General features: G+C 42.5%; 1 protein-coding gene across 1 annotated transcript; it reads left to right on the forward strand.

The window, feature by feature from the left end:
- Positions 1-2586: 2586 nt before the first annotated feature.
- Positions 2587-2916, forward strand: LOC138874877 (uncharacterized). The gene has a single exon (XM_070153664.1). It carries the CDS (start codon positions 2587-2589, stop codon positions 2914-2916), a length of 330 nt encoding a protein of 109 aa, XP_070009765.1.
- Positions 2917-14210: the final 11294 nt, after the last annotated feature.

Below are 14210 nucleotides of genomic sequence, written 5' to 3' on the forward strand. Positions count from 1 at the left end.
TCAACTTAGGGAGGAGATAATCAAAGCACTGTTCGAATACAAAGACGTTTTTGCATGGTCCTATGACGACATGCCGGGTCTATGCACTGATTTAGTGGTTCACAAGTTGCCCACTGACCCGACATTCCCTCCTGTCAAACAAAAGTTGAGAAAGTTCAAAACAGATATGAGTGTAAAGATCAAAGAAAAGGTCACCAAGCAGTTCGATGCGAAAGTTATTCGGGTAACGCGGTATCCCACCTAGTTAGCTAATGTTGTGCCTGTACCAAACATGAGATTGGTTCTTTTGTGGATTGTTACGCGGGTTATCATCAGATCTTAATGGACGAGGAAGATGCTGAAAAGACGACATTCATCACTCCATGGGGAACGTACTGCTATTGGGTCATGCCATTCGGTTTGAAAAATGCTGGGGCAACCTACATGAGGGCAACGACAACAATATTCCATGATATGATACACCAGGAAATCGAGTTGTACATGGATGATGTGATCGTGAAGTCTAGGAAATAGTCTGACCATGTCAGGGATCTGAAGAAGTTCTTCCGAAGGCTTCATAGGTACAATCTCAAGCTTAATCCTGCAAAGTGTGCTTTTGGGGTGCCGTCTGGAAAGTTGCTGGGGTTCATAGTCAGCCGCCAGGGTATTGAATTGGACCCATCAAAAGTCAAGGCCATCTAGGAATTGCCACCTTCGAAGAACAAGACCGAGGTGATGAGTTTGTTGGGGAGATTGAATTATATCAGCAGGTTCGTCGCTCAGCTCATGACAACTTGTGAGCTCATCTTCAAGCTGTTAAAGAAAGACGCTGCAGTTAGATGGACAGATAAATGTCAGGAGGCGTTTGATAGGATAAAGGGGTATTTGTCAAATCCACCCGTATTGGTCCCGCCAGAACCAGGGCAACCTTTGATTCTATATTTAACGGTATTAGACAATTCATTCGGCTGTGTATTGGGTCAACATGATATCAGTGGAAGGAAGGAGTAGGCCATATATTATCTCAACAAGAAATTCACACCGTACGAGGTCAAGTACACTCATCTCGAGAGGACATGTTGCGCCCTAACCTGGGTGGCACAGAAGCTGAAACATTATTTGTCATCTTACACTACCTATCTCATATCTCGCTTGGATCCATTGAAGTATATCTTTCAGAAGCCTATGCCCACAGGGAGGCTTGCAAAGTGGCAGATCCTGCTCATAGAGTTTGACATTGTCTACGTGACCCGAGCTGCAATGAAAGCACAGGCCTTGGCGGACCATTTGGCCGAGAACCCGGTTGATGAAGATTATGAACCTTTGAAAACTTATTTCCCTGATGAAGAGGTGATACACATTGATGAGTTAGAACAAGTCGAGAAGCCTGGATGGAAACTTTTCTTTGATGGAGCCGCAAACATGAAGGGCATGGGGATAGAAGCAGTACTTACTCCTAAAATAGGGTAGCACTACCCTGTTACATCTCAGCTTCATTTTTACTGTACCAACAACATGACTAAGTACGAGGCATGTATTTTGGGTTTGAGGTTAGCTATGGATATGGGAGTCCAGGAAGTCTTGGTCTTGGGTGACTCGGACCTCCTGGTGCACCAAATTCAGGGAGAATGGGAAACACGGTATTTGAAACTCATACCGTACAGAAAGTGTTTGCATGATCTTTGTCAACCATTTTAGTCAATAGGGTTCAGGCATATCCCAAGAATACATAATGAAGTCGTCGATGCTTTGGCCACTCTAGCGTCAATGTTACATCATCCAAATAAGGCTTATATGGACCCTTTGTAGATTCAGGTCCGTGATCAGCATGCTTATTGTAATATGGTAGAAGAAGAACTTGATGGGGAGCCATGGTTCCATGATATCAAAGAATACCTCCGGATGGGGGTATATCCGGTACAGGCCACAGGTGATCAGAAAAGAACAATTTGACGATTGGCAAGAAGATTTTTTCTTCAGCGGAGGGGTGTTATACGAAAGAACTCTAGATCTTGGATTGTTAAGATGCGTAGATGCAAGACAAGCCACAGTAATCATGATTGAGGTACATTCCGGAGTTTGTAAACCGCATATAAGTGGGTACGTTCTGGCAAAGAAGATTCTCTGAGCAAGTTATTATAGGCTCACCATGGAGCAAGATTGCATCAGTTTTGTGCGCAAGTTCCATCAATGCTAGGTGCACGGAGATTTGATTCATTCCCCACTATCTGAATTGCATACAATGACGGCACCATGGCCTTTTGTTGCTTGGGGCATGGATGTCATTGGGCCAATCAAACCAGCAGCGTCAAACGGACATAGGTTTATTCTAGTTGTCATTGATTATTTCACCAAGTGGGTTGAAGCAAAAACTTTCAAATCTTTGACCAAGAAAGCAGTGGTTGACTTTGTGCATTCAAATATCATCTGTCGGTTTGGGATTCCGAAGGTAATCATCACGGACAATGGCGCTAACCTCAACAGTCATCTGATGACAGAGACATGTCAACAATTTAAGATTATACATCGCAATTCCACCCCATATCTCCTAAGGCGAATGGAGCAGTCGAGGTAGCAAACAAGAATATAAAGAAGATACTTCGAAAAATGGTGGAAGGTTCTAGGCAGTGGCATGAAAAACTGTCGTTTGCATTGATGGGTTATCGCACTACTGTACGCACTTCAGTAGGGGCTACTCCTTATTTGTTGGTGTATGGCACGGAGGCAGTAATACCCGCAGAAATTGAAATCCCATCCCTTCGGATTATTGCTGAGCCAGAAATTGATGACGTTGAATGGGTCAAAACCCGCTTGGAGCAGTTGAGTCTGATTGATGAAAAGAGATTGCCGGCAGTATGTCATGGCCAATTGTACCAACAGAGAATGGCAAGAGCATATACCAAGAAGGTACGTCCATGGAAGTTCGAAGTAGGTTAACTAGTGTTGCGACGTATCTTGCCTCATCAGGCTGAAGCAAAAGGAAAGTTCGCCCCAAACTGGCAGGCGCCATTTGTTGTAACTAGAGTGTTGTCCAATGGTGCATATATTTGACAGATGTAGAAGGGAAATGTGTAGAAATGGCTATCAATTCCGATGCAGTCAAGAGATACTATGTATGATTTCTTTCTTTGATTGTACTTGTTTGTATTTGGCATATTTTGAAGATTGAAATGACGTAGACATTTTGTTCTGCTATTTAAACACTATCCCTTGTCACCCTTTTTGAGCCTTATTTATTTTCTTTCATACCCCTCTTTCGGGATCAACGACACAATTCAGAAATGCAAGTGCGGAGGATAAGTAAGTGAAAAGAAAAAGAAAGATTGAACAAGAAAGGAAAAGGAGAAAAAAAATGAAAATAGAGAAGAAAGAGAAAGAAAAGAAAAGAAAAGAGAAAAGAAAGAAAAGAAAAAGAGAGAAAAGAAATAAGAAAAGAAGAATAACAGAAGAAAAAGAGAGAGAAAGAAAAGAAAGAGAGAAGAGAAAAATCACAACAACAAAGTAATTTCTATGACATGAACTACGTTCGACCTGATTCCTTTTAAGGATACGTAGGCAGCCTCACGGTTCGGTCCGATCAAAATAAATATCCAAAAGTCCCCAAGCAAGAAACTAGGGCAGAAGTTGTGGATGTTGTAAGAAATCTAATTCTGAAAGTTGTAATGTTGAACCCATGTGAATTGTTTTGAGCCTTTGATATCCTTTCTTTTTAACCCTATCAAAAACCCCACGTTACGGTCCAAATAAAGACCTTCCGATCAGTCTTTGAGAGATGCCAAGTCAAGAAGGCAAAGGTAATTCATGTCAGGGGCAACACTCTGGTTGAAGTAGGAAAAAAATAAAAAATGAGAGAGTCTTATTGGTGAAAACCTTCAAAGTACCGTAAGGCGACGGGAGTTGAGAAATTAAAACGAGAGAGTCTTATTGGTGAAAACCCTCACGGGCACCTTGAGGAGAAAGTGAGTTGAAAAGTCAACAAGTGAGAAAGGTCTGCTGGTGGGAGAACTGTTTCAAGGCACCGCAGGACGAACAATGTCAAGGTTTGGGTGAAGTAATCAGGTCATGGAAATTCCGGGGCAACAACGTACGGCAACTGAAAGTTGATTGGTTGGACAGATTGGGCCGATTAATCCTAAATGCATGTCATGATCATTGGTACCAGCTGTTCCACTCAGATAAGTTTCTTTTTCTTTTTCCCTTTTGTAGCAGTCATCTGGTTTTGGATTCTTCTTATCCTTAACCCACAAAGTCATCGCATTTCATTTCTTTTGGGATTATCTGTCTAAGATGTTTCAATGTCAGATGCTTCAATGTCAGTCTTGTTCAAAGCAAGTCAAAACTGACTACCAACTTCCAAATTGCAAAGCACATCGGGGTCAGAGCATACTAAGGATAACACGATGTAAGGGGAGGGTACAAGGAATCACCGGAAGTCTCATCGGTGGAAGGGACTGGTAATGTCGATAGTAAGGGTTCAAATTCCATTAGTGCTTAATTAACTGGATTCCGCCAAACAGATTTGAGGCAAGCCATAGTTAGACACTTAGTAACAAATGGCTCTTGTGTTAATTTCACAATGTAGAGGTAAAATAATAAATATTCGTAGAGAAACCTTTAGGGCCGTTTAAAATATCACCGTGATTGTGGACATGTCCGCGTGACACGGTTTCGATTTCTTTAAAAATAAATTGGAGTATACGTTCGCGTAACTTCGGCTGAACTTTCTTAATGAACAAAGCGTTATTAATTATGGACACGTTCGCGTGATGTTATTTTTGACATGCCAAAGGAAGAGAGTATATGTACGTGTAACTCAATTCTTTAACTACAAATAATCAAGTAATTTAAAGGGGTTAATGGATAAATTCACATAAGATCTAAAGGCAGTAATTAGACAAATTTAATAAGCCAAGTATGATCAAGGCGACCGTGCTAGAACCACGGGACTCGGGAATGCCTAATACCTTCTCCCGGGTTAACAGAATTCCTTACCCGAATTTTTGGTTCGCGGACTGTTAAACAGAGTCAAACTTTTCCTCAATTCGGGATTAAATCGGTGACTTGTGACACCATAAATCTCCCAGGTGGCGACTCTGAATCTTTAAATAAATAAATCCCATTTCGATTGTCCTTTAATTGGAAAGACTCCCTTATACTATGTTCCTATAAGAGGTGTAGGTAAAAAGGAGGTGTGTCAATACCTTTAATGACTGCATCTGAAGCCTCAGCCTCGGGCCTGGCTGGAAAGGCGTAACATCGGGGCTGGGCCCCACCACCCTGGACTACCTCTCTAGGACGGCCTGCTGTTGGCTGGCCTCCACCTCTGGCGGCCTGAGCTCCACCTCTAGGACCTCTACCTCTACCTCTAGCACCTCTAGCACCTCTACCCCCACCTCTAGCTGGCTGGGCGGGCTGTGGAACACCTGATGCCTGTACCATAAGACGAGAACACTGATGCTGAGAACTACTCGAAGCTTGAGGGCAATACCTAGCAATGTGCCTCGTGTCTCCACAAGTAAAAAAAGCCCTCAGCTGCTGGGGATGACGACCCTGGAAACTCTGAAGCGGCGGTGCACTGAAGGACTGCTGATCAGAATACTGCATCGGAAGACCACGACTACCTGAAGCACCGTGAGAAACCTGAAGAGCTAACTAAAAGGGCCTAGGAGGATGACGTCTACCATATGAATCTCTACCTCCATACGAGGTACCAATGAATCTGCCTGAATGGCGGGGCATCTTATCCGACCCATGACCACCTCCCTACGATAGAACCATCTCAACTTTACGGGCCACATTGGTCGCCTCCTGAAAGGTGATCTCACACCCAGTCTCCCTAGTCATCTGAAGACGAATAGGCTGAATCAGACCATCAATAAACCTCCTCACACTCTCTCTCTCTCTCGGTAGGAAGTATGACAAGAGCATGGCGAGCTAAGTCAATGAACTTGGTCTCATACTAGGCAACAGTCATGGAACCCTGCTGGAGGCACTCAAACTGCCTCCGATAGGCCTCTCTCTGAGTCACGGGGAGAAACATCTCCAAAAACAACACTGTGAACTGCTCCCAAGTCAAAGATGGCGAACCAACTGGTCTAGCTAGCAATAATCCCTCCACCAAGTCTTGGTGGATCCAGACAAGCGAAATGTAGCAAAATCAACCCCATTGGTCTCAACAATACCCATGTTCCTAAGAACCTCATGGCAACTATATAGAAAATCGTGGGGATCCTCAGAAGAAGCACCACTGAAAGTAGTAGTGAAAAGCTTGGTGAACCTATCCAGCCTCCACAAAGCATCGGTAGACATGGCTGCTCCATCGCCGGTCTGAGCTTCTACACTCGGCTGGACTACCCCAACTGGTTGAACCGTTGGAGTTTGAATCTAAGGAGCCACCTGCTCTGTAGTGCGAGTAGCAAGAGTCTGAGCCCCTCCTCTAGCCTGAGAGACGGCTGGTGCTATAGGAAGCAAACCTGCTCGGGTGACACTCTCCATGAGGCCCACTAATCGGACCAGAGCATCCTGAAGAACTAGGGTAGAAATAAACCCTTCCGGGACCTGAGGTGGGCCCACCGGAACCGCTGGGGCTGGAACCTCCTCGTCAAAATCAACTTGAGGCTCCTCCACTGGTGCTGCTACTCGGGGCTGAGCTCTACCCCTACCTCGGCCTCTAGCACGGCCTCGGACTCGCTCTCTGCCCCTCGTAGGAGCTGCTGCTGGGGGCTCGGGCTGCTGAGTGGTATATGAGGAAGCGCGTGTTCTCGCCATCTACGAAAGAACAGAGTAGGAAGGCAATCAGTATTGAGAAACAAAACTGCACAACAGGAAAGAACAAATGTGAAATTTTCCTAATTCTGTAGCCTCTGGGGATAAATACAGACGTCTCCATACCGATCCCTCAGACTCTACTGAGCTTATCCGTGAATTGTGAGACCTGTGTAACATAGAGCTCTGATACCAACTTGTCACGACCCAGATTTCCTACCCTCGGGAGTCGTGATGGCGCCTACTCGTAGAAGCTAGGCAAGCCATGAACTTAGAAATCATTAACTCCTTTATTTTAAAACTTCTTACCAATTATAATAACAAGGAAATAAACCGTTAAATAATAGCGGAATATGAAAATTAGCTAAAGTCTTAAATAAATAGAAAATGAAAATGTCTCAAAGACCATCATGTGCCTCTAACCAGAACCTGGTGTCACAACATCCACGGACTACTAAGAGTACTAAATACAACAGTTTGAAAGAAATATAGCATTGTTTGTCTCGAATACAAGAGATAACAGAATATGAAATAAGATAGAGGAGACGTCGGGCCTGCGGACGCCTGCAAGTCTACCTTGGTATCTCGGTGGAATGAAGGCTGGCTCCCGAGCTACTGCTGCTGATCAAAAGCTACTCCGGTATCTGCATAGAGTGCAGAGTGTAGTATTAGCACAACCGACCCCATGTGCTAGTAAGTGTTTGGCCTAACCCCGGCGAGGTAGTGACGAGGCCAGGACCAGAGTCCAGATAAACTTGTGCAGTTACATAATATATGGCGGAAAAATTAAACAGGTAATAATCAATCAAAGCTGGGGAAGGGGAACATGCTTCGGGGGTAGCAGATAAAACAGAATATCAAAGAATAATAAGGAAACTACAACTTAACTTCAAACACGGATAAAAGAAATAAGTCAACTTTCACTTTCAGTTTCAGCTTGTTGCAGGCGTGCAACCTGATCCCATTTCTCATATCTTGTGGTAGGCGTACCACCCATTCCCATTTCATTATATCTTGTGGTAGGCCTACCACCCGCTTTTATTTCATTATATCTCGTGGTAGGCGTACCACCCACTCCCATTTTATTATATCTTGGTAGGCGTACCACCCGCTCCCATTTCATCGATCTTGTGGTAGGCGTACCACCCGCTCCTATTTCATCATATCTTGTGGTAGGCGTACCACCCGCTCCCATTTCATTATATCTTGTGGTAGGCATACCACCCGCTCCCATTTTATTATATCTTGTGGTGGGTGTATCACCTGCTCCCATTTACAAGTCATCACAAAATTATAAGAAATCCCTGCAAGGGAACAAAAATAATATAATAACTTCCCGGCAAGGGAACAACAATATCAAAATAGTCATCCCGGCAAGTGAGAATCAGCTATAACCAAATCCTAACTCATTTTGTTCTCAGCTCAATTAATGACAATACTCAATCATAACTAAGATCTACGAGGATAAAATCAATCTTTACTCAATATAGGAGATCATTAGTTAAAGCATCCGAAGTGCCATCTAAGAGCACAACAAAGTTCAAATTTAAGACTCATGGTCATGCTCGACAGCAACGTATAGATACTCGTCACCATGCCTATATGTCGCACTCAACAAGAAGCAAGTAGCAAATATGACTCAACTCCTAATCCCTCAAGCTGAGGTTAGACCGAACACTTACCTCAAACTTTCACTGCCAATTCAAGCCTCGAACACCGCTTTTCCTCTCGAATTTGGCTCCAAATCGATTGAATCTATACATAATTGACTCAATATCATCAATAAGTGCTAAGCAATCCAATTCCAATGTTCAATTATAACTTTCCAATCATTCTTCCCAAAATCCCAAAAATAGACCTCGGGCCCGCTTGGTCAAAACACGAGATTCGGACCAAAACCCAATCACCTATTCGCCCACGAGCCCGAATATATAATTTATTTTCAAATTCGACCCCAAAACGAGGTCTAAATCAAGAAAAATCAAAAAGCCCTAGCTCTACCCGATTCCCTAATTTCTACCATTAATTACATGTTTTAGGCCTAGAATTTCAATAGTTGTTGATGGAAAATGAAGAAAACGAGTTAAACAATGCTTACCCAAAAACTTTGGTGAAGAAATGCTTCAAAAATCGTCTAGGAGCTTTGGAGAAGAAATGGTTTATGAAAATGTTATGAAATCCCGTTTGTGGTTCTGTTTTGGAACTTTAAAATAATTGGGCAAAATGACTCTACGCGTCCGCGATAGACCTCTCGCGTTCGCGATGGATCAAGCTTTTTGGCCTTCGCGTTCGCGGATAGGGACTCGCGTTCGCGTAAGGTGTTCTACCCATTCCCCCTGCCCAGGCACTTGGCCTTCGCATTCGCATAGCCAGGAACGTGTTCGCGAAGGTCTATCCCCCTGCTGCCTCGCGTTCGTGACCTGGTCTACGCGTTCGCGTAGAAGAGAATTTCCTTCAGCAAATTTACTCATCGCGTTCGCGAGGGTTCTCCCGGGAACGCGAAGAAGACCATACCAGAACTGGAAACCTGCAACTTTCATAAGTCTAAAACCACTCTGAAACACCTCTGAAACACTCCCGAGCTCTTGGGGCTCCTAACCAAACACATGCACTAACTCAACATCATCATACGAACCTATCAGTGTGATAAAATCGCCTAAATAACCTTAAAACAATGAATCAAACCTCAAAATCAAGAATTTTTCCAAATACTTCATCAAGTTTCAAATTTAGGATTTCATGTCCGAAACACGTCAAATGACGTCCGATTTTAACCAAACTTTACAGAAACATCTTAAATCATATATAAGACCTGTACTGGGTGATAGAATCAAAATACGGGCCCGATACCAACACGTTCTAATCAAATTTCATTTCAATTTTACTTAACAATTTCAGAAAAACAATTTCATTTAAAAATTCATTTCTCGGGCTCCGGACCTCAGAATTCGATTCTGAGCATATGTCCGAGTCCCATATTTTCCTATGGACCCTCCGGGATGGTCAAGCTACGGGCACGGGTCCATTTACCCAAAATGTTGACTGAAGTCAAATTTATTTATTTTAAACTAAAAACTTAGCATTTTTCATAGAATTTCATATTTAAGCTTTCCGGCTACGTGCCCAGACTGTGCACGCAAATTGAGGCGACTCTAATTAGGTTTTCAAGGCCTCAGAAGTAGAGAATGGATAAGAAAACAGAGGGTCATCATATTCTCCACCTCTAAAACAACCGTTCGTCCTCAAACGGACAGAAGAAGGAAGTACCTGAGTCGGGGAATAGGTGAGGTTAACGGCTCCGCATGTCGGACTTGAACTACTAGGTCGATGCCTCAGGAGGCTGACCTCTCCATTGAAAACGAACAGAAGGGAAACTCTTGGATCTCAACTAACGAACCTGCTGGTCTAGAATAGCTACCGGCTCTTCCTCATAGGATAAGTCCTTGTCCAACTAGACAGTGCTGAAATCTAACACGTGGTATGGATCGACGTGATACTTCCGAAACATGGAAACATGAAACGGCTGATAAGCTCGGTGGCAATACAAGTCTATAAGCTACCTCTCCCACTCGATCAAGAATCTCAAACGGGCCAATGAACCTCGTGCTAAGCTTTCCCTTCTTCCCGGATCTCATCACGCCCTTCATAGGCGACACTCGGAGCAATACCCGCTCACCGACCATGAAAGCCACATCTCAAACTTTACGGTCTGCATAACTCTTTTGCCTGGACTGAGCTGTACGAAGCCTATCCTGAATGATCCTGACCTTGTCCAAGGCCTCCTAAACCAGATCCATAACCAACAACCGAGCCTCCCCGGGCTCAAACCATCCATCCGGAGATCGACATCGCCTACCATACAAAGCCTCATAAGGGGCCATCTGGATGCTCGACTGGTAGCAGTTGTTGTAGGCAAACTCTGCTAAAGGCAAAAACTGATCGCACGAGCCTCCAAAATCAATGACACAAGCTCGAAGCATATCCTCCAGAATCTGAATAGTCCGCTCGGATTGGCCGTCCGTCTGGGGATGAAATGCTGTACTCAACTCCACTTGAGTGCCCATCTCTCGCTGAACTGCTCTCCAGAAACATGAGGTAAACTGCGAACCTCGGTCCAAAATTATAGACACAGGCACACCATGAAGACGAACAATCTCCCAAATATAGATCTCAGCTAACCTCTCGGATGAATAGGAGATTCTCAAAGGAATAAAATGTGCTAACTTGGTCAGCCTATCAATAATGACCCATACTACGTCAAACTTCCTCCGAGTCTGCGGGAGCCCAACAACGAAATCCACAGTGATCCGCTCCCACTTCCACTCGGGAAGCTCAATCTTATGAAATAATCCACCAGGCCTCTGATGCTCATACTTAACCTGCTAACAATTCAGATACCGAGCCACGTATACAACAATATCCTTCTTCATTCTACGCCACCAATAATGCTGCCGAAAATCCTGATACATCTTCGCGGTGCCCGGAAGAATAGAGTACCTAGAGCTATGGACCTCCTCTAAAGTCAACTCTCGAAGCCCATCCATATTAGGCACACAAACCCGACACTACAATCTCAAAACCCCATCATCACCTAAGGTAACCTGCTTGGCACCTCCACGCTACACCGTGTCACTAAGGACACACAAATGAGGATCATTATACTGCCGATCACGGATACACTCCAATAAAGAAGAACGAGCGACCGCGCAAGCTAATACAAGACTAGGCTCAGAAATATCCAACCTCACAAACCGATTGTCCAAAGCCTGAACATCCAAGGCAAGGGGTCTCTCACCGACCGGAATATACGAAAGACTGCCCATACTGGCTGATTTCCTACTCAAGGCATCAGCCACCACATTGGCCTTTCTCAGGTGATATAAGATAGTGATGTCATAATCTTTCAACAACTCCAACTACCTCCTCTGCCTCAAATTCAACTTCTTTTGTTTGAACAAATACTGAAGACTCTTATGATCCGTGAACACCTCACATGCCACGCCATACAGATAGTGCATCCAAATCTTCAATGCGTGAACAATGGCCGCCAACTCCAAATCATGCACCGAATAGTTCTTCTCATGAATCTTCAACTACCTCGAAGCATAGGGAATGACCTTGCAATCCTGCATCAACACTGCACCAAGCCCAATACGGGAAGCATCACAATAGACTGTGTAAGGCCCAGAACCTGTGGGCAAAACTAACACCGGTGTCGTGGTCAGAGCTGTCTTGAGTTTCTGAAAGCTCGCCTCACACTCTTCCGACCATCTTAACTAGGCCCCCTTCTGGGTCAACCTGGTCATCGGGGCTGCAATAGATGAAAACCCCTCCACGAACCGACGATAGTAGCCTACCAATCCCAAGAAACTTCGAATCTCTGTAGTTGATGTTGGTCTAGGCCAGTTCTTGACTGCCTCAATCTTCTTTGGGTCAACCTGAATACCCTCTACTGACACAACATGACCCAGGAATGCAACTGAACTCAGCCTGAATTTCCTTTAAAAATTCATTTCTCGAGATCTGGACCTCGAAATTCGATTCTGGGCATATTCCCGAGTCCCATATTTTCTTATGGACCCTCCGGGATCGTCAAGTTATAGGCTCGGGTCCATTTACCCAAAATAATGACCGTAGTCAAATTTATTCATTTTAAACTTAAAACTTAGCATTTTTCATAGAATTTCATATTTAAGCTTTCCGGCTACATGCCCAAACTGTGCACGCAAATCGAGGCGACTCTAAATGACCTTTTTCAGGCCTCGGAAGCACAGAATGGATAAGAAAACAGGTGATGACCCTTTGGGTCGTCACACGTGGTCACATGCACCTAGTCCAATCACATCATACAGGAGCAAATAAACAAGTATACATGTGTGAAACGAGTGAATAACAAATATCATATGTTGATACCCATTTGTTCCCTCATATTTCTAAATAATACATATATACCTTCAAAATAATATATTTACATCATCACGAACCTATACGAGCATTTTTCATAATTTTTCATGATTTTTAAAGGCTTTAAATTAATTTCTTTCTGCATTTTTATCATATAAATATTCAATAATTATCCTTCAAATTATTTTTATAGTAATTTAATCATTCAAACTCATCATTTATACCAATATGTATGTTTTCAAATATTTTACTACATTATTATAATTATATTTGCATTTTTAGGCTAATTGCACATTTGTGCAATAATAGCTCATATTCATGAAAATTATGATATTTATGCAAAAAATATCTTTTTATATTTTTATAATGTTAAGTTATCATTTTTAATCATTTTAGTGAATAATTAATATTTTTATTATTTATTAATGTTACGCCTCGCAGTATTACATCGATGTTACCCTCTGCAGTAATATATTACGATGATGTTACGCCTTGCAATATTACATTACGATGATGTTACGCTTTGCAGTATTAAGTTACGACAGTATTGCACCCAACAGTATTACATTATGTGATGTTACACTTCGCAGTATTAAGTTACGACAGTATTGCACCCAGCAATATTACATTACGGTGATGTCACGCTTCGCAGTATTAAGTTTACGACGATATTGCACCCTGAAGTATTGTACGTTAAATATGTCATAAGGTAATTGACATTTGTCCAAGTAAAAGATTATTTGGAGATTATAAAAATTATGCTATTTCACAAGTGATTAGTAAGTTCACGAAGGTGAAAGGGGTAACAAGTCAAAGAAAATAAATTTTGTCCAAGTTTGTAATTTTGGGGTAAAATACGGCCCCAGCTAAAATACTCGATATTTATGGACTAGTGTCATACAAGGTACTACATGACCATGATAGTAAGGTGTATAAGGTAAAAAATGAGTAGTATTTTAAGAAAGTGGAAATAATTCTTAATTATGCGGGTAATTGTTTGATTACCTGGTAACAGGACATTACCCAGTTAACTAATAAATGGATAATTTTTGGATAAACCTTATAAAAACATCAACGTGGCAGCCCCTCTATCGTAATTAATGACTCACTAGTCATGACTATAAGGTGTCAATAGTAGGGAAAGTCTTTGGTCATGTAACCACTATCAAGTGGGGCCCACACCACTATAATAAGGAGCCTTACAAATTCCTTCATTCATTAAGGAAAGAAATAGTATGGATCCGCTGAAATCTACATGAATATTTTATTAAGTTGGACATTTCAGTAAATTGGACATGAAATCATAAAGATCTGCTTTCAACGTTAGTTGGATTTCTACATGAATATTTCATTAAGTTTTAAATGGAGAAATGCTTACATCTAATCTACATGGAAACATGAGTTACTTTAATAGCTTCAACATTTTATATGAAGGTTATTTAATACAATAGCAACGGGATTTTACGATTCTAAGGGAGTACGGTGAAATCTTTCTCAAAAATATCATGCGGATTCTTCCCTACTTCAATCCGACAATTTGTCTTTTGTGGCAATTGGCGTGT

The sequence above is a fragment of the Nicotiana sylvestris genome, chromosome 8 (assembly GCF_000393655.2).
Source record: "Nicotiana sylvestris chromosome 8, ASM39365v2, whole genome shotgun sequence".
Taxonomy (NCBI): domain Eukaryota; kingdom Viridiplantae; phylum Streptophyta; class Magnoliopsida; order Solanales; family Solanaceae; genus Nicotiana; species Nicotiana sylvestris.